This window comes from Bos indicus x Bos taurus, chromosome 28, assembly GCF_003369695.1.
Source record: "Bos indicus x Bos taurus breed Angus x Brahman F1 hybrid chromosome 28, Bos_hybrid_MaternalHap_v2.0, whole genome shotgun sequence".
Classification (NCBI taxonomy): Eukaryota; Metazoa; Chordata; class Mammalia; order Artiodactyla; family Bovidae; genus Bos; species Bos indicus x Bos taurus.
This window is the reverse complement of record NC_040103.1, coordinates 10,434,981-10,460,854: the sequence shown is the minus strand read 5'-3', so window position 1 is coordinate 10,460,854 and position 25,874 is coordinate 10,434,981. Positions and strand designations below refer to the sequence as shown.

The following is a 25,874-nucleotide window of genomic DNA, read 5'->3' as shown; positions in this document are numbered from 1 at the left end:
GTTCAGTCACTCAGTCGTGTCTGAAAATAGCAGGTAACAATTCCTACTACCAGTGCTATTTAGACAGGGCTCAGCTAAGCAGTCAAAATGGTGGTAAGTGATCTTTTTCCAGAAATTAGAGTTAAAGGTAATATAAAACTAAATATGTGAAGGCTGCATACACATCCACAAAGTGCAGTGTGTGTGTGTTTGCACACACATGGATACACCTACACATGCGTGCTAAGTCACTTCAGTCGTGTCCGACTCTGTTCGACCCCATAGACGGCAGCTCTCCAGGCTCCCCTGTCTCTGGGATTCTCCAGGCAAGAACACTGGAGAGGGTTGCCATTTCCTTCTCCAATGCATGAAAGTGAAAAGGGAAAGTGAAGTCGCTCAGTCGTGTCCGACCCTCAGCGACCCCATGGACTGCAGCCTGCCAGGTCCTCCATCCATGAGATTTTCCAGGCAAGAGTACTGGAGTGGGGTGCCACTGCCTTCTCCACACATGCATAGATACATACAAACACAAACACATAAAAACATAGCCGTTTTGGGGTGTATGTGTGTGTGTGATAACTTACTGGTATAATAAACATGAAGCAGTTATTAATCATTGGTCTTTTAAAACAAAATAAACATGATTTATATGGCAAAGGAAGGTATATTTGAAGGTTTAGAGAGAAGATGAAAAGATATATACATACAGTGAGTATATTTATTACATGATCTCCCAAGGTTCCTTTTGACTCCAAGGATTCTGGAGAGATATATATATATATATATATATATATATTTATAAATATATATATATATATAAAATTAAGATCTTTTGAAGTAATACATAAGCTAAGGGAACCTATTTCTTGATCAGTATTGTGGAGAGATTAGGTAAGTTTTCTTTATTTTTCCTTACATTTTAAAGAAGTCATATAGTCTTTTACTGTGGAAATCAAAAAAGAAAATCTGTAAATTGGATAGGAAAAAAATTCACTTTTATTTTTATTAAATTCTAACTGAAATTTTGGAGAAGGCAATGGCACCCACTCCAGTACTCTTGCCTGGAAAATCCCATGGATGGAGGAGCCTGGTAGGCTCCAGTCCATGGGGTCGCTAAGAGTCGGGCACAACTGAGCAACTTCACTTTCACTTTTCACTTTCATGCATTGGAGAAGGAAATGGCAACCCACTCCAGTGTTCTTGCCTGGAGAATCCCAGGGACAGAGAAGCCTAGTGGGCTGCCCTCTATGGGGTCGCACAGAGTCGGACACGACTGAGGCGACTTAGCAGCAGCAGCAGCAACTGAAATTTAGCATTCCTTTCAACAAGTAATCTAAGCAACAAACACAAGTAGGATTAATAATGGCTATGATTTTGTTACCAATAAGGATTTTGGATATTTTCCTATCACATTACAGTTGTTATAGCTACTTAAAAGTATTTAATCTTTTCTTCTCAATAATTATTAGACTAAGCACTAGATCTTTTACTTAATGAATTCATAACGAAATAAACAACCTTATATAACATTATGATAACCACATTTCAATATACTTTATTTCTTTTGTCAACCTGTGTAATTTTACTTCATGTACTTACAAACATTACACCAAGAAGAGGCCAGGGATTTCAATCCAATTATAACATGTAATGATTATATTTACAGTAAAAAAAGCACACAATTTGAGAACAAGGTAAAAATGAATTTTGCAGTTCTTCTACTACTAGTTTGGCCAAAAATATTGTTCATATTTTCTTATAAGATATTACAGAAAATCCCAAATGAACTTTTTGGCCAACTCAACACTTCACCTAGTTCAAAACTCAGCCAATCCAAAAGAGGCCGTCAACATTTTCTGTTTTTCTTTTCTTAGACTCAAAGGTCTTCTCGGAGCATATTCATGGCTTTGTCCCACTGTAGCGATTCCCACCTTAGTGATTCTGAGGTTCGCAACAACTTGAAGTCAAACATTCTAAGGTTCTCACTAGCCTTCCTGTCCTTCAATGAGAGAAGTCCTTTACCTGCCTCACTATTACTTAGCCAAGAAAGAATAGTTCTTAGTTCCCTGTTCATCAACTGTTCTTTCTCATATACAAGCCAAGATATAAAAATAAGAGTTTTAGAATAACACAATCTGAAGTTTATATTATATTTTACTGTTTTTCAATGAGCATAAGAATTTTTTCTGTGCTCAGAGCTACACTGTCAGATGTGGCCCCAGAGTCATGAAATACATGCTTATTAGTCTGTTCCTGTTTTTTTTTTCTCCCTAAGTCGCTCAAATATATATATATTTTAGTGAAGTAAACTTGATTTACAGTATTGTATTAATTTTTGCTAAATAGCAAAGAGACTCAGTTATACATACACATACCTTTGTTTTATATTCTTTTCCATATGGTTTATTGCAGGACAGTGAATACAGTTTCCTGTGCTATACAGTAGGATGTTGTTGGTTATCCACTCTGTATATGATAGTTTGCATCTTCTAATCCCAATTTCTATTCCCTCCCCTACTCTCCTCCCCCTTGGTAACCACAAGTCTCTACATCTGTGAGTCTGTTTTCATTTTGTAGATAGGTTCAATTGTGGAATATTTTAGATTTCATATATAAGTGAAATATGGTGTTTGTCTTTCTCTTTCTGAGATACTTCACTTCTTATGAAAACCTCTAGTTGTATCCATGCTGATGTGAGTGTCATGGCATTATTTCATTCTTTTTAATGGCTGAGTATTATTCCATTGTGTATATGTACCACTTCTTATTTATCCATTCATATGTCAATGGGCATTTAAGTTGTTTCCATGTTTTAGCTATTGTAAATTGTGCTGCTATGAACGTAGTAATACATGTTTCTTTTTCAATTATAGGTTTTTCTGAATATATGTCCAGGAGTAGGATTGCAGGATTATATCTTAATCCTATTTTTAGTTCTCTGAAGAACCTCCATACTGTACATACTTTTCATAGTGGCTGTACATTCCCACCAACAGTGTAGGAGGGTTCCTTTCTCTCCACACACTCTCTAGCGTTTATTATTTATAGTTAAGTCACTCAGATACTCTTATTCTAACAAACTTACAGATCTTTGCATTCAGTTGTATAGAGACACTGCATTATCAAATCCCCAGTCCTGATAACGTCTAACTTTCAAACTGAATATAAAAACTTGGTTGGGAAGTGATTTTCTTATTTTAGGAGAATAGAAAGATTTCTAACTAGAAATAATTCTGAACAGTGCATCCTATTTACATGTTAACCCATGAGCCAGCTTCATACTAACTATTAACAAAATCTCAAGAGTCAATTCATAGGAGGTATAACACTATAAAACATGTTCCTAAACTAGGCTGCCTAGGGAAGGAAATTCATATTTCACTATTAAAACACAACAGCTGCTTTATGCTGACTTAGTCACATGAAATGCAGCATTGCAAATGACGACACCACATGACATGACTTCAGACTTCTAAAGAGAAACATTATCTATTGTCGTACCTAGAAGCTGTGTTTATTGTGCTAACTAGAAGATATCTGGATACTAGGACAAGACCATAAAATAAAGACATATTTTACATAGAAAGTGAAAAAAAAAAAGTACAACTAATTGTTCTTTTACGATGATTGTTCAACAGGATGACTATATGGTCCATCTATTTGAAAAGCACATTATGTGAAAGGCTTAATGACATACCTGCTGTACTGTAGAGTTCCCTCCATTTAAGATAGCAATTCCAAGTTTCAAAGTAGCAGCCACCATGGGTCCAGTTTCACCTTAAAAACACAAAATATAGTGTTCCTTGTATCTCTTCACTTGCTACATTAACCAATTATATCTCAAAATGTGCACTTTTAAAGTCCTTATCAGCTTCCTACAAATGTGTGTCATGGTGGAGGAGGACAGACTGATGTATATACCAAAAAAAAATTAAGAGTCATAATGCATATTTTGCCATCAATGTTTTTACTAAATTCTGTGTAATATGTCCATGAGTTGAAATTACATGAGAAAGCAGAAAAAAAGAACAGGCAGAAACAAATGATTTTGAAATACTGATACTTAAAATTATTAAAATGTAAAACTAATCATGAGTAATAAAATAATATTGAAATGAACATAAGCCACTTAAAATTTTCTCCTTCCTCCCTCAAGTATGTTTGAACAACTTTTATGATTTTCATTTCATCACTTTTATCTTCATGCGTTTGTAGTAATGCTTTATTAAGCTGACTAGTCATAATTTTGTTATTCAAGTAATAATTAACAAAATTTAAAATCCAACTTGTTGTCTATAATTTAGCATATTATGTTTTATTTTTAATGTAATTCACCTCCACTTATCTTAGAAATGAAACAATCCTTATATTTGGAGAGGAGTGTTTTATATCCACTATTACTTTTCTATTCCATTCAAATTAGAATAAAAAGTTTTCATAAAGAGGATGTTACTAATGTAAGAAAAAGCAGCTTGAATTGGCTGGCTATTGAAAAATGCAATAGCACTTCAACTGCTAAAAATGACTCACGTTAAAAATCTAAACATTTATATCAAGGGTCCTGAGGGCCACATCCAGCTTGGCACCTATTTTTGTAAATAAAGTTTTATTGAAACAAGGCCACACAATATCTCTAGATGGCAGACACTATGGCAGAGTTGAAGAGTTGCCCCTGAGACCCCAATGGCTTGAAAAACTAAAAATATTTACTACCTGGCCTCTCACAGAAAGTGTTTGCCCACCCCTGATTTACCTGATCAGTTTGTTAGCATTGTGTCCCAATATAATTTCCAAAACTTAATGAACAGAAACAAAATAGATCTTTCAGTAAGACTCTGATTGAAAATAATTAACATTGGATTGGGCAAAAGAGAGTTGGCCTTTATGAATTCACCTGACTTCATCATAAACATGAAATTCAGGGATTAAATATATCAGTATAATACAAATAAGGGTGCTCCCAGGAAAATCTGAAGAATCAACCCTTCCAAGGTAGGGTGATGAGCCTCACCTTTGCTGGCACTGATGGTCTGCAGCACCATCTCAGCAGCACCGCGGTCATGGAGCCTGGCTTGTTGGTATAGAAGCTTTTGCTTTTCCATTTCTTTTTCCTGAACACAAATCCCAACCATTTATGTTGCGACTATCATTAAGCAGAGTAGCTTTCTATAAACCATATTTTCATCATCTCTTCATGTATGGGCTCTATGACAACATTATGGACCATTTCAACACCAACAATGTTATTCAACAGATGTTAACATAGTCAGCTCTTGATTTTTCCCTTTATATTTCTTGTGATAGACTTTTGGTACTTGTTTATCAGGATGAATTTTCTTAATTTTAATGACTGGATTAGTCCAAAGCCTGTATGATACTTTTGAAGTACTATACTTCATCATTGAAACTTGCACTTTCTGAATGATACATTTGTGCATCAGTTTGTCATGTTTTTAATCATCTCCCAAGTCATGGCCATAACTTGATACTGCTCAGCAAATGGCTTGTGTTGCAAGTTATCACTGAGTGACAGAAAAACATCAACTGAGGACGTGTTGGAGTTTAAGCAAAATTGAAAGCTGATATGGATAAAAAGGTAGGCTTCAACTAAGTAGTGAACTTATGATAACAGATCTCCCCAGTTCCCCCCAAAGAATAAAAGAAGCAATGTGCCTTTATATTTTGTATTCTCAGGTGGTAACAAACGATACTGCATGGTACTGCTAGAGCAATGGCTGGAGATTGTTCTTTTCTACTTAAACTACCACTGAAAATATACAGAAGGAAATCAAAATAAAATATAAAGGCACAGCAAGTTCAAGACTGGTAGGATCATTCACTTGAGCTATTCAGTTCGCTGGAGAATTGAGACGGAACCAAGCAGTATAAGTTGCAGAATGAAAGTTGCATAGAGCCCTATGACAGCGCGTCCATCAAATGGCGTGGTAGAGAAGCTTAGTCAATGGGACATGAAACAGTCAATTAGTATCATGTCCATAAACACAACGGCCAAAACATATATGACCTAAGAGCAGGAAGAGCTGCAGCAGAAGTAGCCAGAGTGACAGCTTTGCTGCCGTAAACTTTCCATCCAAAGTACGGAAAATAGACACTGGAAGATGGAAGAGGTTTAAAAAATGAAGGCTTGCTAGTTACAGAATATGAAAAAGAAAGTAAACTAAAAGGAGGGGGGGAAGAAATGGGCTCAAACAAATGAAAAAAGAAACCTTTAAATCAAAAGCAACCAACACAGACATTTATGCTGTTACCAGAGAGTTCTCGCCGAGGCTGGCAAATTTGTCTCTTAAATCTTTGATAATATCGTGCTGCGAAAACAAAATTGATCAGGGTTTTTTTCACACTATATAAGAGCTCCTGTGATTAATTTTATTTTTTCTTAAATTATGTGATAGGCCTAAATGGAAGCAGAGAAAAGAAAAAAAAAGGCAGCTTTGCTTTATATGTAGCCATGCTAACATCTAAAAGGTTTGCCTTCATGTTTAAACCTCTTCCTGTGAAGTCAAAAACAAAACGAAAACAAAACCACACAGACACACAAAATCATACTGTAATTACAACACAGTTTGAGAAAAACTGAAAGAAGACCCTTTTGTCTGCTCTTCAGGTGTTTTATAAAATTAGTGAGCAACATTTGATTCTTCCTTTTAGACCCAACAATCTTTGACTTTCCTCCCATTGCCAGAGCTATTTATGGAACTTTTACTTCCCAGTTTTCCCTTTGTGAAAGGCTTTGCCCGGAAAACAGTGATAAGAAATTATTGGCTTAAGGAACTGCACTATAATTTTTATCAACTAAAGAAGCAAGGGAGCTAGAAAGAGTGATTCGTCTATTGACTCAGTAGAACATACAAAGATAGTCATCAAGACATCCAAAGAAGATGGAAGATGCCAGCATGCTGTATATTCTTGAGGAAAACAATAACAAAAAACAATGGCCATTGGTGCTCCAAAAGTAGGTAGACCAACCCAAAGATCTGCCAGGGCCACTTGCACAATAGATTCTAAAGTCACAACATCCTCTTTAGTAACTGAAATCACTCATGATGGGTAGACCCTACAAGCACCAAGAAAGACAAGGTATCAAATTGCCTTCTTTACAAACTTAACTCCCTGAGCAAAGATTACTCATTTTTCTCATATAATATATAAATTCCAAAAATAATGCTTTGGGGGAAGTGATGAGACTCATTTGAAAAAAAAAATGTTGAGCAAAAAAGATATGCTGATCTAGAAGTGGGAAAACTATTTCATAAAGAGGGATCGACCACTCTTTTGAATTTTTTCTGTTAGACTGAATTGGAAGCTCTCTCTTCAGAACATCTTTAATATTATTTATCTTTGTACTTTTTTGTCCTTTGAGGATTGCTTCTGGGTATATAAAGCTCCAGGAGTTGGTGATGGACAGGGAAGTCTGGAGTGCTGCAGCCCATGGGGTTGCAAAGAGTTGGACATGACTGAGCAACTGAACTGAACTGAACTCTGGATGTATAATTTAATCTCATTAGAAATTTGATCATGACATAAAAAAATAAAACTTTGAAAGGGAAAATACAAAGTTTTCATGCAATAAAATAATGGACTATGTGGAAAAAATCTTCCATTTTATATCTACTGCAGATTAGCTTTTCTAAGCATACTGGAGACAGATCTTTTAAAAGTATCTTACTTGGGGAAAACAGCAAGTATCTACTATAGCATTTCTCCAAGTAAGATACTTTTAAAAGATCTATCTCCAAGGAATCCTACTTTTTAAAAATAGAAAGTAGGGTTCCTTGTCCCTTTCCACTTCAAATTCCATTTGAACTGCCTAAGGGTGTTATACATGCACTATACCTTCAACCTATAGTTTCAGTCTTTAAATTATTCCAAGGTCACAAAGGAAGGTTAAGGGAAAAAAAAAAAAAACAGGAACAGCTCCACAATTTGAATTTTCCCTTAGGCAAAAAGTTCTGATCACCAAAAGCAACCAAGCATTATCAGCTCTTTTCTAAATAAGATTATGAGTTTTTCAAGGTCAAGGGTGATCATATCTCAGACCTATGATAAAATCACAGTCATTGAATGGAAGTATTCAACATCATGATTTGCTTCTACTATAACTGAAGTCTGTAATAAAATTGCTAATAATCCTCCACTTTGTCTAAGAGTGGCTCAAGTCTTTAGCACTTGATGGAGGGGAGGGAGGGAGGAAGGAAGGAAGGAGAAAGATCTGAAGGAAAAAAAAGCCATTCGATTCTTCAGAAATTTGCTTTATATGAGAAAAAATATTGAGATAAGAATAAATTATACCGTCCCTTGCTTCTTGATGGAGAAAACAGTTTATCCCCACAATAGAGATGAAAATATGATGACAGCAAAGAAATTCACACTGTTTCTGAAGGACCCTCCTGATTTCATGGAAATCACAGTTTGAGGACAACAATTCTATAGCCTATGCATGCTACTGGCTTGCATTTTGTTGCATTTTCAACTCTTCAGCAACTAGTGAAAAGGTTTTCATATGTTTTCGTCTTAAACTGAATATGAAAGCTGATTATACGTGGAGAGAAATTTCCAAGAGATGAACCCTTTCTAAAAAAGTCATAATGTAGTAATGTTACAAGTCAATATTAAATCATCTTATTTGGCATCTTAAATGTAGTCATAATCTACAAGGTGATGTTGAGACTTAGTATTTCAAGAAGAAAACATCAAAATACAGAAGATTTAATTAAATAACTAAGAGGACAAAACTGAAAGGCAGTGAAATAATACTAATAGTTTGGTTTACAACATAAACAGGCCAACTCAGACTAACGAAGAAACAAAAGTGATAGATAACAGTCACATTTCCAGAGATTCACCTAATTCTGTTCTGTATTCCAGCTTCCAAAACTATGGATTAGCCATATTCATATATGGGTGACTCCCAGTGCTAGGGAAACACTTAAAGATTATAATTTTACTCAACAATGGATGGTTCCCCAAATTTTTAAGTTTTAACTTTTTAAAAAACCAAATGTACATGGAGGTTTCTAGAAGTAAAGCTTCATGAGGAAAAGGATCACTGCTTGTTTTTTTTATATTAAACACGAACCAGTACACATACACTGAATACCCAGTAGCTCCCTGCACATTAAAGATGTTCAAGAATGCATAAATGAATGATGGAACTGAATAATGTGATATCATTTAGTATGCTAAATTAATCCAAAACTTAACAAACATTTTCTTTTATCTGAAGAGCTACTAAGTTAGTAACATGTGAAAAGTTTAGTTTCCTTTTAGTACATGGTCTATGAAGTTGAATTATACACACACAAAAAAAGAATAATTCTCAAACTGTAGTTTTTAATTCATTTAGCAGCTTAATTTTTTTCCCTGTACCTTTCATTACTACACATCCTCTTTGTTGCTGAACTATCAAATGGTACAATAATCTTCCAGAGTTGTTCTCAATAGGATGTTAAAAGTTTGTAATGTTCTCTTTAATTTAAAAAAGTGTCTTTACCCAAAATAAACTTTAAATACCAAAAATTTACCAATATACGATCAGAGACAACAAAATCACTAAACCAGAAAAATTTAGTTCAGATAATGTGTTGGGAGGCTCTGAAAGTCAGACTTTATGCTTTACTTCTTTCTGTATCAGATACACTTGCATTTCTTAGAATATCATTTTCACTAGATTTGGCATATTTAGAACTAATTAATACTACCGTGAACTTCCAGATGTTCAAGCTGGTTTTACAAAAGGCAGAGGAACCAGAGATCAAATGGCCAATATCTGCTAGATCATTGAAAAAGCAAGAGAGTTCCAGAAAAACATCTATTGCTGCCAAAACCTTTGGCTGTGTGAATCACAATAAACTGTGGAAAATTCTGAAAGAGATGGGAATATCAGACCACTTGACCTGCCTCTTGAGAAATCTGTACGTAGGTTAGGAAGCAACAGTTAGAACTGGACATGGAACAACAGACTGGTTCCAAATAGGATAAGGAGTACATCAAGGCTGTATATTGTCACTGTGCTTATTTAACTTATATTCAGAGTACATCATGAGAAATGCTGGGCTGGATGAAGCATAGCTGGTATCAAGATTGCCAAGAGAAATATCAATAACCTCAGATATGCAGATGACACCACCCTTATGGCAGAAAGTGAAGAAGAACGAAAGAGCCTCTTGATGAAAGTGAAAGAGGACGGTGAAGAAGTTGGCTTAAAGCTCAACGTTCAGAAAACAAAGATCATGGCATCTGGTCCCATCACTTCATGGCAAATAGAGAAACAGGGGAAACAGTGGCAGACTTTATCTTTTTGGGCTCCACAATCACTGCAGATGGTGGCTGCAGCCATGAAATAAAAAGACGCTTGCTTCTTGGAAGAAGTTATGACCAACCTAGACAACATATTAAAAAGCAGAGACATTACTTCACCAACAAAGGTCTGTCTACTTAAAGCTATGCTTTTTCCAGTAGTCATGTATGGATGTGAGAGTTGGACTGTGAAGAAAGCTGAGTGCCGAAGAATTGATGCTTTTGAACTGTGGTGTTGGAGAAGACTCGAGAGTCCCTTCGACTGCAAGGAGATCCCACTAGTCCATCCTAAAGGAAATCAGTCCTGAATGTTCACTGGAAGGACTGATGTTGAGGCTGAAGGCCACCTGATGTGAAGAGCTAATTCATTTGGCAAGACCCTGATGCTGGGAAAGACTGAAGGCAAGAGAAGGGGACGACAGAGGATGAGATGGTTGAATGGCATCACCAACTCAATGGACATGAGTTTGAGTAAAGTCCAAGAGCTAGTGATGGACAGGGAAGCCTGGCGTGCTGCAGTTCATGGGGTCACTAAGAGTCAGACACGACTGAGCAACTAAACTGAATACTATGCTGGGCTCAGTTGGTAAAGAATCTGCCTGCAATGCAGAAGACCTTGGTTGGATTCCTGGGTTGGGAAGATCAGGCTGGAGAAGGGATAGGCTACCCACTCCAGTATTCTTGGGCTTCCCTGGTGGCTCAGCTGGTAAAGAATCTGCCTACAACGCCGGAGGCCTGTATTCCATCCCTGGGTTGGGAAGATACCCTGTAGAAGGGATAGGCTACCCACTCCAGTATTTTGTCCTGGAGAATTCCATGGACTGTCTAGTCCATCGGGTCATAAAGAGTTGGACATGACTGAGCGACTTTTACTACTATGCTAAAGCTATAAACCCAGCTGAGTTAAAATGATTTTCTAATTCAAGATCCTATTGACAAATTTATAATATGCAACAAAAAGCTCCAGTAACCAAGTACAAAATGAAAGGAAAGAATGAGTAACTCTAATATCAGAGGTTATCAAATTAGCAATGTTATGCTGATTTATCATTAGAGGGCATGCAGTTTGTCCTGAGTACAATGTTGACTTAAAACAGCCTTCATCTACCTATTTGTTTGTTTAAGCCTTAAAAGCACTGGATACTGCCTTGACTACAGAGAATAAGTGCCTATGCAGTCTACTAAGAGAGTCTGACAAAGGAGAGAAAAAGGATAATAAGGTGACTTATGACCTCCCATAAGTGCAAACAGCTGACTCATTGGAAAAGACCCTGATACTGGGAAAGACTGAAGGCAGAAGGAGAAGAGGGTGACAGAGGACAAGACAGTTGGATGGCATCACTGATTCAATGGACATGAACTTGGGCAAATCTGGGGAGGTGGTGAGGGACAGGGAAGCCTAGCGTGCTGCCGTCCATGGGGTTGCAAAGACTTGGACACAACTTGGCAACTAAACAACATGACCTCTAATCACAGGAAGGAATGGTTAGATGAGAAGGTGCCAGAAGGTTGGAATAATTAGAAGAAGCAGTTAGAAGAAATTGTATCATAAAATGATCACAGCAACTCATTATTTGGATTTTGAGCTCTCCCAATTCTAGTAGTTCAAGTATTAATATTTACAATTCTAAGTTTTCACAAATGTTTATTAATCCCACCCCAGACTAACTCTTAGCTACACTTTAAGTACTTGACACAGTCTCAAATTCCCTGCCAGGTGTTCCCTGCTTAGCTGAGAGAAGGATTTTTCTTGAGACTGTCTTGAGGATTCACAGACCGTCCATTCTTCAAGACACCTGGTGCTTATTCTACATTAAACTATCCCATGACGGCATCTATACACCTGGACTTTATTGTATTAATTCTCAAATAATTACATTTACTGAATTACCAAGGACCTTTTTCATTATATCACACATTGTTATTCCCAAGAAGGTCCTCCGGAAGAAAAATGCTTCAGGTATTCTTTTTTTTTTTTTTTCCTGAAACAAGAAGATTGTCTCTGTATTTTATTGATAAAGCAAATTTTTACATTTATATGGTTTTATGTTGACTCCTAGAAACCTTGGCATCAGTAGTACTAACAACCTGCAACAAATTAGCAACACTGTGGCATGAACTTCTGGATTACTCATATTCTTAGAAGACCCCTAAATGCTTTCCATCTCCCAATACATTTTTTCCTTTATCTAACTGCATTAGGTATAATTATGTGGTATTTTAAATAACAAGCGAGGAAGTGATAGAGATACATATACATGTACAGAAGCTAGACATTTCCTATAAATCATTTTTATTGTGAAATCCCTACACTAAAAAAAAATGGAGTTTTTCTTTTTCATTCCTTCAGAAAAGATCAGAAGAAAAATAATCAAAATTTGCATGCTTCTAATTGGTATTTATGCACCTAGAAATCTATAAGAGTTTTGAAATTGTCCTGAAAAATGAAAAGAACTTCTGCAAAACCAGCAAATCAGACAGTTTTAAAGGTGGATATTACCCCTTAGAAAATAGCTCAAAGCTTTCAGTCCAAAGATGAAAACTCTGAGGCAATTAAATATGACCTGCTGAAGGTCATCTGGTTAGCATCCAGATGAGAACCCAGATCTCCTACCTTATGAGGTTCTGCACTCACTATGCTGAAAAATTTCCTCTGTGGACTTCTCTGGCTTGATTTTAGTAAAGAAGGGAAATTGATTAAATATAATGATAATAGCAAATACTTAGAGCTTGCTATGTGATATGCAATGTTCTGAGTGGAATATGTATATAAATTAATTTAATCCTCATCACAATCCTATGAAGTAGAGGCCTTAATTAGCTCCATTTTATAGATAGGCAAATTGAGACTTAAGATTACATATCCATATGGTGGAGCTGGGATTCAAACACAGGTGGTCCATTCAAGTGTCTATGCTCTTAATGATTCTGCTGTATCTCATTTCCTGTACATAACGTGGTCAAGCATAAGCTTCAACTGAGATTACGATTATTATTATTTTCTTTTATGTGATATTAGAGCATAGTTGATTAATGATGTTGTGTTAGTTTCAGGTATACAGCAAAGTGATTCAGTTATACATTATCTATTCTTTTTAAAATTCTTTTTTTCATTTAGGTTATTACAGAATATTGAGCAGAGTTCCCTGTGCTGTATAGTAGGTCCTTGTTGGTTATCTATTTTAAATATAGCAGTGTACACATGTCAGTCTCAACTGGGATTATTTTTAAAAACAATAGCACATGAAGTCAAATTATTGTGCATATCAAACGCACAATTAGCTGCACAATTAGATGTTTAAATATGTGTTGTCTACATATCATATGCTCTTTAGGGCTACACATGCGTGTGTATAAATTAACATATACAATTTAGAGGACTGTGCTTTGGGGGAATTTCCCTTGTATCAGGACCAGTACTCTAGCCTATCCTAAACCCCCTTCTCTCTAAGTCTTAGCAATTTGTCTTGCTTCTGAAGTACAGTGGCCCTAGAAACGGTTTGTACCAGTTATTCGTTTATGAAAGCTAACTCTTAGCACCATGACCACTGTCTAAGGAGACCACATACTGATGGAAATGGAGAGACAGCAGTGCCTGGACACTCAAGAGGTTGAACCCAAGTTGGTTCTGGTTTCCCCAGGGGTCTGCCTTCTGGAACAGCAATTAATATCAGGAGATAAATGAACAAATTAACACCCTGTGACCAGAAGTGCCCCCTTTTCCCCAGGAAGTACCATTCCATGATGCATATGGCTTCTTCAGGGCCATCTAACACAACCAAGCAAATAGCTATACTGTTGGTTTGCTGTGGTTAACTAGTCAGCTCAAGAATGCATCACTGTGTTCTCTCTGCCTCCAAGTATCAGTTCTCTCTTTCCTCACCCTTACTTCCCTAAGACTGTAACAACTCCAACAAAGTGCTAGCAAATAACCTCTTTGCTCTGTTTTCTACAGAACCTGGCTAAGATGGGAGGGTATTACTTGAGATCAACAATTTCAGTATATAAAAATGGAGTTGGCAGACTGCAACAATAAGCATGAGTATTAGAGAACACTGGCCATGAAAATTCCTTCCCCCTTTCCCTTCAACCGTTCAACAGTATGACAGCAACTCAACACTCTAGAGTCCATATGTTGATACCACAGAGCTTCTGAGGAAGAAACTAAAGAAGTATAAACTTTCTTAATAAAAGAGATAATTATTTCCATGTTTTATAACCATAGATGTATCTCAATTTTTAAAATAGTTAATAGTTCTCTTTGGTTAAGATTCATGAAGCTATTATAATTTAAATTACTGTGCTCTTATAAACAGGAGTAAATAAGCCCTTCAGAGATTAAATTATGAGTAGCTATTGGAAAGGGAACATCTTATAGTCAATTCCTTACCCCCAAAATGAATTCTATTCAAAATTAGAATCATTGGAGGGGCCAAATAAAAGTGTTTTTATCATGGTATTTAGCTATATAACATCGGTCCTTAAGACATTTTAGACCTAAATTGATTCCTCCACATTTAATCATACATTCTTTGGAATGTGAGCTGGGTATTGCTCTAAGTATTGGGTGGGTATGATTTCGCTTTAGTTATGTCTGAGGCCCATCAGGGAGAAAACACAGATTAATCTAAATTTTTATTACAGAATATCAACTCTGCCACAGCCATATTTGGCACTGAAGACACAAGGAATTCTCTTTAATCAATAGTACAGAATAATAGGACCTCAGGGACTCACCAGAGAATTCATCTGTGAAGTAGAAACTGGGCATTTGCCAAAGGATGATGCAACTTGCTTAATATTGTACTTGAGAAAGATGGTCTAGAAAGCGAGTTAATGGTCCATTCCTCTAGATTACTTAAGCTTCACTGTCATTAATTTAGGTTTTTCCATAACTAATAAATCTATATTATAGCACTTAACATTCCACAGAAATGCCTTCATTGAATTATCACTGAACGCTGCACCCTCAGATTTGAAAGAATGGTAATAGGAGAAGTAACCATTGGAACAATGTTTCTGTATGTTTTGAAAAATCTTAATTTAAAAATGTGGTCTGCTCTGTTACCAAAGTTTCTTGTTGTTCTAGGTGAGAAAAACCCGTCATGCTCAGAAAAGTTACTTGACTTGAAACATTATTATTTCTTATTATTATGTGTTTCGCTTATGAAAAATTCAAAGGCCAGAAAAGCTCTGGACTGTAGTAATTAACACTCTGGGTCATTGCTGAAACATTTCTTTCCTTCAGTTAATACTGGCTTCTTTATCAGATTTAACTATCCCTTTGTATAGTTTTTGGAGAAGGCAATGGCACCCCACTCCAGGACTCTTGCTTAGAAAATCCTATGGACAGAGGAGCCTGGTGGGCTGCAGTCCATGGGGTCGCTAAGAGTCGGACACGACTGAGCGACTTCACTCACTTTCATTTTCACTTTTATAGTTTTAATATTAAAGTAGCCTGAAGTCAAAGAAATATATAACTACTAATTATGCAATAAAATTTTTAATAATTAGTTGTAGGTAAATATACATATATTACAGATTAAGCTGGGAATTAAATTATCAACTTAAATCAGGCAAGTTTTAACAGGATCTCATCAGTAAAACACATGTGACGGAAGAAAAGGGCTGGCTAATACCAGGCACTTTAGCCTGTACTCCTTGTTTTCCATGTTTCTTGAGCTTTATTTAACTTTATTCCTCATGGAAATTTTCCTTATAATGCTACCTTTTTAATCTACTTCTTTCTTCTTCTCAGTATCTTTATAGACAGAGAATTTAAGTAGAAAGTACAGCAAATATTAATAATCAGCCAGTTATTGGGATAAAATTCAATAATCACACACACTATGTTATTCCCAGATTTATTTAATATAATTTGTTTAAAGAATTACTGAAACTACCAAATGACCTTTCAAATTCATTATAACTTAGATGAAAAATTCCACTATCTGACTATAGCTAAATGATGTTAGCCAACCAGACATCTCAATGTAAAAAGTCTAGGACGTTACTAAATTTATAAAGAGAAAGTAGTAATTCAGTTGTCTGGCCAAATTTTTTCAGTTGTGTTATTTGTATCAGAGAGTCAATTTCAGACAAAATTATCTTCATAGGTTGTTGACTCTGTCAACTCTCTGAAAACCATGATCCTCTATTTTCAACTTGGGAAGAGTTCAGGCTGTTTACTTACATAGTATATATTTTTACAAATAGATTGTTACACATATTAGGCATAAATGATTACAGTACAAATCCTCTCTTCTGCTGGGACAGTCATATCTGGTGGCCTCTAGCTCCTTTGGGGGGATTAATTACCAGGTTTCACCATTATGTGAGCTTCTCTCCCAACATCCTAAATCCATGGCATGTAGCCCATTCTCCCAGGTGGGGCTCCACAGTCTCCTGATTTCTTGTTCTCAGTATGACCTGAATCCTACACTCTAAATGCTAAGATTCCACTACCAGTTATTTTCAGACTTTTTTTTCCTGAATAGGGAACCTTTCTAATGTCAGCAAATTTGATCCTATTTACCAAATTGTATTTGCTTTTAGTTCTTCCTGAAACTACATTCCTCTTCAGAGTAAAATGGTTTTCTTAACCAGCAACACTTTCTTATCCCAGCCTTCCTTATCCACCCCCACTCCATGGATGTCAATATATACTCTGGGGCATGAACTGCAATGGTGTCTAATGAAATCAAATCTTCAGTGAATGTTAAGAGGTCCCTTCATATTTTCCAACCCTCAAGAAGTCACAGGAATTCTATCTGAGATCATCAGTGATAAAACTATAAAAATCCACCAAATCAGGATTATATCCATTATACCTGATAATTATAATTTATAAATTTTATGCATATTATATGCCATTAAATTATATCCATTTGATTGGAGCTAAATCTAGTAGCATCTGCATGAAGTCAAATTTTAAAATGATATAACAATATATTTCTCCAAATATAAGTGAGTAAAAACACATTATAATTTGTTTCTTAAAAATAGATCCTTTATGACATTCTAAATTCACTTTAACAGCAATAGTTCACTTTATAAAATAGAAGGCAAAAAAGGACACTCTACACTCAGAAAAGTTTTTTTTTTTTTTTTTTCTTTAACTAAAGTCATTATAGGCATTTTCTTTTTGGGATGTTTATGACCGATATTCGGAGAAGGCAATGGCAACCCACTCCAGTACTCTTGCCTGGAGAATCCCATGGGCAGAGGAGCCTGGTAGGCTACAATCCATGGGGTCCCTGAGAGTCGGACAAGACTGAGTGACTTCACTTTCACTTTTCACTTTCACGCATTGGAGAAGGAAATGGCAACCCACTCCAGTGTTCTTGCCTGGAGAATCCCAGGGACGAGGGAGCCTGGTGGGCTGCTGTCTATGGGGTCACACAGAGTTGGACACGACTGATGCGACTTAGCAGCAGTAGCAGCAGCATGACCGATTTTCTGACTAAACAGTCTCATGAAAATAAAATGTAAGCTTAACAGGGTTCAAATGAAAGGCAAATTTTTGTGATTCTAAAATATTTTCTCTTAGCAAACTTTCCACACACTTAGCTCTTCAGAATATTCAGAGATAGAAAAGGTCATCTAGCTCTTTCCTATAAGGAAATACTAAGTCAACTCTGAAATCATGGAATATCCTCTCTAATTACCAGTTGAAGGTATTTCTAGCACAAAGGAAAAGAAGATTATGTCTAATTCCACCAGCAGTACCATATATCATATCTCTTTTCTAGAAATGAGACCAGTACAAAAACTCTCAAAAGGGATAAGGCATGAAATGTTACAATGAAAAGTCACCAGCTAAAATTTAATCACCTAAAGGGTAGACTTTTTCATTTCAGCACAGTACTCAGTTCAAATGCAACATGGAGGATAAAATTTCAAATTATGAGTCATTTAAATTGCAAGAAGAATAAACTTATGTCAAGGAAGGGATACTGAAGAGACCAATGGCATTGGAGCTACGAACTTGGTACAAAGATTGCAAGATCTTTTTTTTTTTTTAAACAAAAGAATCCAAGATGTTGGGTCTAACAAAGGTAAATGTCACGAGAAACTGAAACTCAGACCCAGACAAATACACACATATATATAGTTTTACCTTGCTGCGTTGGGATCCTGTGACCTTAAGGAAGGATGAGGACAAGAAGCAAAATCGCAATAAACAATTGCTCGGAAGACAACCGATAGAGTATATATGGTGTGCACTTCAGAAAAATAGTATGACTTGCCGCTCACAGCTCATTCTAATTTAGCTCAGTTTCTTATCTTATTGAGACTAGAACACACATACATTAGAAAAGATTATAGTGTTATCTAGGAAATGAATCTTAAGGCATTTTTTTCTCAGCCAGCAATAGTCATGGGTGATTCTCAAACTAGCCTGTTCTAGCATTTTTTTTGCACAATGACTTCAGGGACGCAATGCCACAGGGATGCTCTCTTCCACTTGTTCCAGAAAGGAGTCCTATTCAGTATCTACTCCTCACCTACACGTTTTCTGTGGGTCCACTTTAATTAAAGACTTACAGCTGGCTACTAATATATTTCCAAACTTTCAGCTCAAAACAGACACGTAAATTAAAAGCAGGAAAAAAAACAAAAAAAGGGTCTACTCTATTTCATTTAATTTTTTTGAAAATTAAAAAAAATAAATAAATAAGGAGAGTGGTAGTTAGCAACAGCTAGTCTTTCTTAGATATATATATTAAAAAAAAAAGTGCAGCCTAAGCCAAGGGGGGAAATAATATTTGCTTTCTTTTTGGCTAAAGAATATTGAGCAATATTTCAAAGTATAGGAAATTTAAAAGCTGAGAAGGTTTGAGGGAAAATCATGTAATAGAACATAATTCTAGGAATAGATGCAATCCTGCCTCATGCAAGCAGACTGCGTGCCACCATTTACATATGTGCAGGGAATGAGTGACCTCATTGGGCAGAAGTCGAAAGAGGCCAAATCTTTCGGACTTCATTGATTCAGAAAAAAATTCACACCAAGGCTTTAATTAGAAACTTGATGTTGGGTTGCTCTTCCATAAATATTTTTCTCCCATGGCTGCTGGAAATTTCAGACCCCATCCTTCACCGAGATGAGAACACTGTGAAGCAACCTCATCTCCAAGGGCTCTCAGGAACACTCATCCTGAACATATGGACTTTATTTAATTCTTTAACTAGCCTACGTTCCTTGGCCTTAACTTCAGCAAATGTTAGGACTCAAATTTGTCCATCCAGCTTCTGACATGCAGTTCCTTGACACAATAAGCTGCAATAAGCCATGAAGCAAGAAACATAAATGTCAGTTATAAGCTATGAAACAATGTTTCAACATAGATAAAAGACAAAAGTGAAAGATCCATCTTACTTCAAAACTCTTCACTTCCTCTTCCCCATCATCATCTTCCTCATCATGACAACTCTGATACATGTAAAAAAAATTGAGAAAAGGTCAACAGGATAAGAATATGCTGAGACAGAAAATATAAATGAATTAGCACAGAATAATAAATCACTTGTGCTACTTTATCAATATTATTTGAATATATTCATTATATGTAATAAGTTTACATGACATGATCAATGAATTTGTGAACTAAAAGAAAACTATACTGTGCAAATACTAAATCAATTTTATATATATCATAGAGATACTTATGAGGTCTGTATCATACTGTACATACTACTTATTCATGCATTTTCCTTGTTGAAATCAAGTTACAAACCTTAGACAACATCACTGTTTTCTCCTCTTTTATGCTTCCATTACAATGTGTTAATACAAACATATTTAATAGCTACGAATTAAAATTAACAGAAAGCAGTGTCTGTCTATTAATTAAAGTGAATCTTGTAATCTATTTTTTTTGATAAATTCATTTTTTGTTATATTTGGTCTATAGGAGGAAAGTAAAATTCCAACTGCTACCAACATCCTTCGTTTACAGAAAAATTATAAAACTGACCATTGAATTATTTTATTTTTCCAGAAATAATAAAGGAGCTGTGCATATATTCTTAATTAATTCCCACAGCTGAGAGTTCTGGTTACTAAGGAAGAAGAGCTGTGCGGTGGTTAGGAACATGCCCTGAGGATGCAGAGTGCCCAATTCAAATTTTGATGCTGCCATTTAAGAGCTGTTTAGTCTAGGGCAAGTTCCTTTACCTTTCTGAGTCTCTGTTTTCTCATAATTAAAGTGTAAATAATAAAAACAGTAACAAGATTCCTAACAGGATCACATGATTTAACATATGGACAGAAGTTCCTAACACTGTACAGGAGGCAGTGATCAAGACCATCCCCAGGAAAAACAAATGCAAAAAAGTAAAATAGTTGTCTGACAAGGACTGACAAATAGCTATGAAAAGAAGAGAAGCGAAAGGCCAAGGAAAAAAGGACAGATATATGCATTTGAATGCAGAGTTCCAAAGAATAGCAAGGAGAGATAAGAAAGCTTTCCTCAGTGATCAGTGCAAAGAAATAGAGGAAAACAATAGAATGGGAAGCACTAGAGATCTCTTTAAGATAATTAGGATATTTGGGAACTTTTCATGCAAAGATAGGCACAATAAAGGACAGAAATGGTATTGCACCGAACAGAAGCAGAAGCTATTAAGACATGACAAGAATACACAGAAGAACTATATAAAAAAGATCTTCACGACCTAGATAATCATATGGTTATCATGATTAGACATGATAGAGCCGGACATCCTGGAATGTGAAGAAGACAAATGAGCCTTAGGAAGCATCACTATGAACAAAGCTAGGGGAGGTGATGGAATTCCAGTTGAACTATTTCAAATCCTAAAAGATGATGCTGTGAAAGTGCTGCACTCAATATGCCAGCAAATTTGGAAAACTCAGCAGTGGCCACAGGACTGGAAAAGGTCAGCTTTCATTCTAATCCCAAAGAAAGGCAATGCCAAAGAAGGCTCAAACTACACAATTGCACTTGTCTCAGACGCTAGCAAGTAATGCTCAAAATTCTCCAAGCCAGGCTTCAAACAGTACTTGAACAGTGAACTTCCAGATGTTCATGCTGGATTTAGAAAAGGCAGAGGAACCAGAGATCAAATTGCCAACATCCGCTGGCTCATGGAAAAAGCAAAAGAGTTCCAGAAAAACATCTATTTCTGCTTTATTGACTATGCCAAAGCCTTTGACTGTGTGGATCAAAACAAACTGCGGAAAATTCTTCAAGAGATGGAATACCAGAACACTTAACCTGCCTCCTGAGAAATCTGTATGCAGGTCAGGAAGCAACAGTTAGAACTGGACATGGAACCACAGACTGGTTCCAAATAGGGAAAGGAGTATGTCAAGGTTGAATACTGTCACCATGCTTATTTAACTTATATGCAGAGTTCATCATGAGAAATGCTGGACTGGATGAAGCACCAGCTGAAATCAAGATTGCTGGGAGAAATATCATTAACCTCCGATATACAGATGATACCACCCTTATGGCAGAAAGCAAAGAAGAACTAAAGAGCCTCTTGATGAAAGTGAAAGAGGAGAGTGAAGCAGTTGGCTTAAAACTCAACATTCAGAAAATGAAGATCATGGCATCTGGTCTCATCACTTCATGGCAAATAGGTGGGAAAACAGTGGAAATGGTGACAGACTTTCTTTTTTGGGGCTACAAAATCACTGCAGATAGTGATTGTAGCCATGAAATTAGAAGACACTTGCTCCTTGGAAGAAAAGTTTTGACCAACCTAGACAGCATATTAAAAAGCAGAGACATTACTTCACCAACAAAGATCTGTCTACTCAAAGCTATGGTTTTTCCAGTAGTCATGTATGGATGTGAGAGTTGGACTATAAAGAAAGCTGAGCACCAAAGAATTAATGTTTTTGAACTGTGGTGTTGGAGAAGACTCTTGAGAGTCCCTTGGACTGCAAGGAGATCCAACTAGTTCGTCCTAAAGGAGACCAGTCCTGGGTGTTCATTGGAAGGACTGATGCTGAGGCTGAAATTTCAATACTTTGATGTGAAGTACTGAACACCAGATGTGAAGAACTTATTCATTGGAAAAGACCCTGGTGCTGGGAAAGACTGAAGGTGGGAGGAGAAGGGGACGACAGAGGATGAGATAGTTGGATGGCATCACCTACTCAATGGACATGAGTTTGAGTAAACTCCAGGAGTTGGTGATGGACAGGGAGGCCTGGCGTGCTGCAGTCCATGGGGTCACAAAGAGTGAGACACAACTGAGTGACTGAACTGAACTGAACAAATATGAATACTATTTAAGCAAATGAGAATATGAATACAAAACATCTCTTAAGGATATAAAGTTGTACCTTCTCTCAAACACATCATCTCCTATATGTATTTTGTTACCTTCAGAAATACTGGGTATGAATAAGGTGTGAGTTGAAGAACACATTTAGAGAAGTTGGCATTTAGTAAAAGATGTGTTTGCTCTTATACAGAGAAATTTGGGACTCTTAGATGACAGGTATTTCAAAACAATCCTTTGTAAAGAGTATCATAAACCGCTTAGTTTTTTTTTTTTTTTTTTAAGAAAATGTAGTGAGATTGCTTTTAAAAAGGTTAAAATTTGTAATTAAAAATAATCTATTAAGCTTGAACTACAGAATTCAACAAATCCATAAGCTAAACTTGTACTGATTGGCATGGGAGCCACAAGAAAACTACAGCAGATGTCTAGCACTTTTTAATGTACTTAAGAGAAACTGAAAGATTTACAGGCATAGGAGATAAGTTTTTCAACAGCAAATTGCATCCACGTAATATGATAATGCTAGATAAACTGTAGGTTGTATTAGATGGTCCTGAAATACAGGACTCAATTTTCTGGATCAAACTGATCATTTCTAGGCAAGGAAGAGTGATCCTGTATGCCAGAAAGGAAACAAAAGTAAATAAAATCCATACATAATGGGGCAGAAGCATGACACAGAGAATTTGAAGAAAAAAATTAGAACCAAAATAGAAGATACGTCTTCAGACCATTCAGATATCTAGAGCAAAACTCAAAACCAGCAATGAGAATTCATAAGCATAAAGTTTACATGGGGTACTTCTCACCACCACCATCTGCTGGAAATTTCATTCTGCAAAACAAGGACATTTCATATCTTTTTCACTTGCCTTCCTGATTATGTCACTCCTCAGAAGACAGAGGATGCAAAAAGAAATTTTCAGGTTGAATTTCAAACTGAAATCCATTTTGGATGGATTTGGATGAGGTAGAAGAGAGAACTTTCATAACAAAGTGACCCTTGCATTTTATAATTTTAACCAATGAAGAACGAAACACTGGGCATAACTTAATGTGTATCTTCCAATAAATTAGTAAGAGCAAGAAGAGACAAAGTTTTTGTTAGCCAGAAACTCAAAAGAGTGTTTACTTTATGATGTTATTATTCTAGAGACTTCCACATGGTTATCTTGTTTAAACTGGTAAAAGCAGTCCATTTGGACAGAACGGCTTCAGACAGTTTAGAAGGGATGCTGGGATATAAAAAGACATTCTGAGAATCAAGCACGAGTGATCACAATGAGGAGAAAACGAAAGGGCAACAGCAAACCAACGTGGATGAACTGGAAATTTTCTAAGATGTTCACAAGAACAAATACATACGATAGAAAGAGGGTGTAGGGAAGATTAAAACAAAACAAAACAAAACACATTAACACAAGGTTTAAAATAAAGTGTGGCCTGAAGAATACAAAGATTTAAAATGAATTTTAAACATACAGCCAAAGGAAGGAGAACAAGGAATACTAAGTTATGGTTTAGTGCAGAAACTGTAGTAATAACAAGAGAAAGTGCAGAACTACTCGTCAGGGGTTTGCTTCAGACTTAACCACCAAAGAGAAGTAATTTTTAAATGTGAAAATTACCTACCCAAGAGAAATGAAAGCTAAGACCCCAATGAAATGTCATACCACATCCACCTTGTTGACAAAAATTGGTAAAACATAAAATATCAAATACTGGAGAAGATACGTATCACCAGAATCTCTTTTAAATGTAGCAAGGAGGAATGTAATTTGGGGCAGTAACTTTGGAAAACAGCTGGGCATCTTCTCAAAATTCAACATTCATACATCCTATGACCCATGGCTTTTGGACATGAATAAAAATAGGCATTTCAAGCCCATTTTCACATCAGCAAAAACAAAGATTCAACACAAAAGGTTACAAACAAAAAGGTAAATGGATAAGCTATTGCGTAGTTGCACAGGGAAATGTAAGTCAAATCAAATGATCTCCAGCCACACGAAAGCATAGGTGTATCTTAGAAAACGACAGTGTAACTATTAAGTACCAAAACTTTACTCATAGCATCATGTGCTTTTAAAAGTTAGAACAACTAAAATCTTTAAAAGTACATAATTATATATATATATATATATATATATATACACACACACACACACATATATATAATGTACACACATATATATAAAATGCATGTTTACACGTAATAGGGCTTCTCAGGTGGCTCAAGGATAAAGAATCTACTTGCCAATGCCAGAGACACAGGAGATGTGGGTTCAGTCCCTGGGTTGGGAAGATCCCCTGGAGGAGGAAATCTCTATTCACTCCAGTAGTCTTGCCTGGAGAATCCCATGGACAGAGCAGCCTGGTGGGTTACAGTCCATAGGGTCTTAAAGAGTCAGACACAAATGAGTGACTGACAATGCACACATATATAATATATATAGTAATAAATTCATATAACTAATGAAAACTATGTAAAGCTCCTCTGTCCATGGAATTCTCCAGGCAAGAATACTGGAATGGGTAGTCATTTCCTTTCCAGGGAATCTTTCCAAGGATCAAACCTGGATCTCCCACACTGCAGGTAGATTCTTTACTGTCTGAATCACCATGGAAGCCCCCAAAGGAAAGCGAGGTTATCCTGAACAAGGGATACAAGATGATGATTTCCTCATATGGGGAGGCAGGGTATGGGTTAAAGAGAGAACCATTTTAATTAAGGTAGGTAATTATAAAGGTCTTAGCTTTTCTTACATCACTACAAACAAAGCTAGTGGAGGTGATGGAATTCCAGTTGAGCTACTTCAAATCATGAAAGATGATGCTGTGAAAGTGCTGCACTCAATATGCCAGCAAATTTGGAAAACTCAGCAGTGGCCACAGGACTGGAAAAGGTCAGTTTTCATTCCAATCCCAAAGAAAGGCAATGCCAAAGAATGCTCAAACTACCGCACAATTGCACTCATCTCACATGCTAGTAAAGTAATGCTCAAAACTCTCCAAGCCAGGCTTCAGCAATATGTGAACCGTGAACTTCCTGATGTTCAAGCTGGTTTTAGAAAAGGGAGAGGAACAAGAGATCAAATTGCCAACATCTGCTGGATCATGGAAAAAGCAAGAGAGTTCTAGAAAAACATCTCTTTCTGCTTTATTGACTATGCCAAAGCCTTTGGCTGTGTGGATCACAATAAACTGTGGAAAATTCTGAAAGAGATGGGAATACCAGACCACCTGACCTGCCTCTTGAGAAACCTATATGCAGGTCAGGAAGCAACAGTTAGAACTGGACATGGAACAAC

General features: G+C 36.4%; 1 protein-coding gene across 1 annotated transcript in view; it reads right to left on the bottom strand.

The window, feature by feature from the left end:
* RYR2 (ryanodine receptor 2) overlaps window positions 1–25,874 on the bottom strand; it is an 830,352-nt gene that overhangs the window by 89,346 nt on the left and 715,132 nt on the right. The window contains exons 80-83 of the mRNA XM_027531123.1: window positions 19,679–19,732; window positions 18,416–18,439; window positions 4,991–5,090; window positions 3,677–3,756 (exon numbers count right to left, since the gene is read on the bottom strand). Coding sequence (XP_027386924.1) covers window positions 3,677–3,756; window positions 4,991–5,090; window positions 18,416–18,439; window positions 19,679–19,732 — 258 coding nt within the window. The remainder of the gene's footprint in view (window positions 1–3,676; window positions 3,757–4,990; window positions 5,091–18,415; window positions 18,440–19,678; window positions 19,733–25,874) is intronic.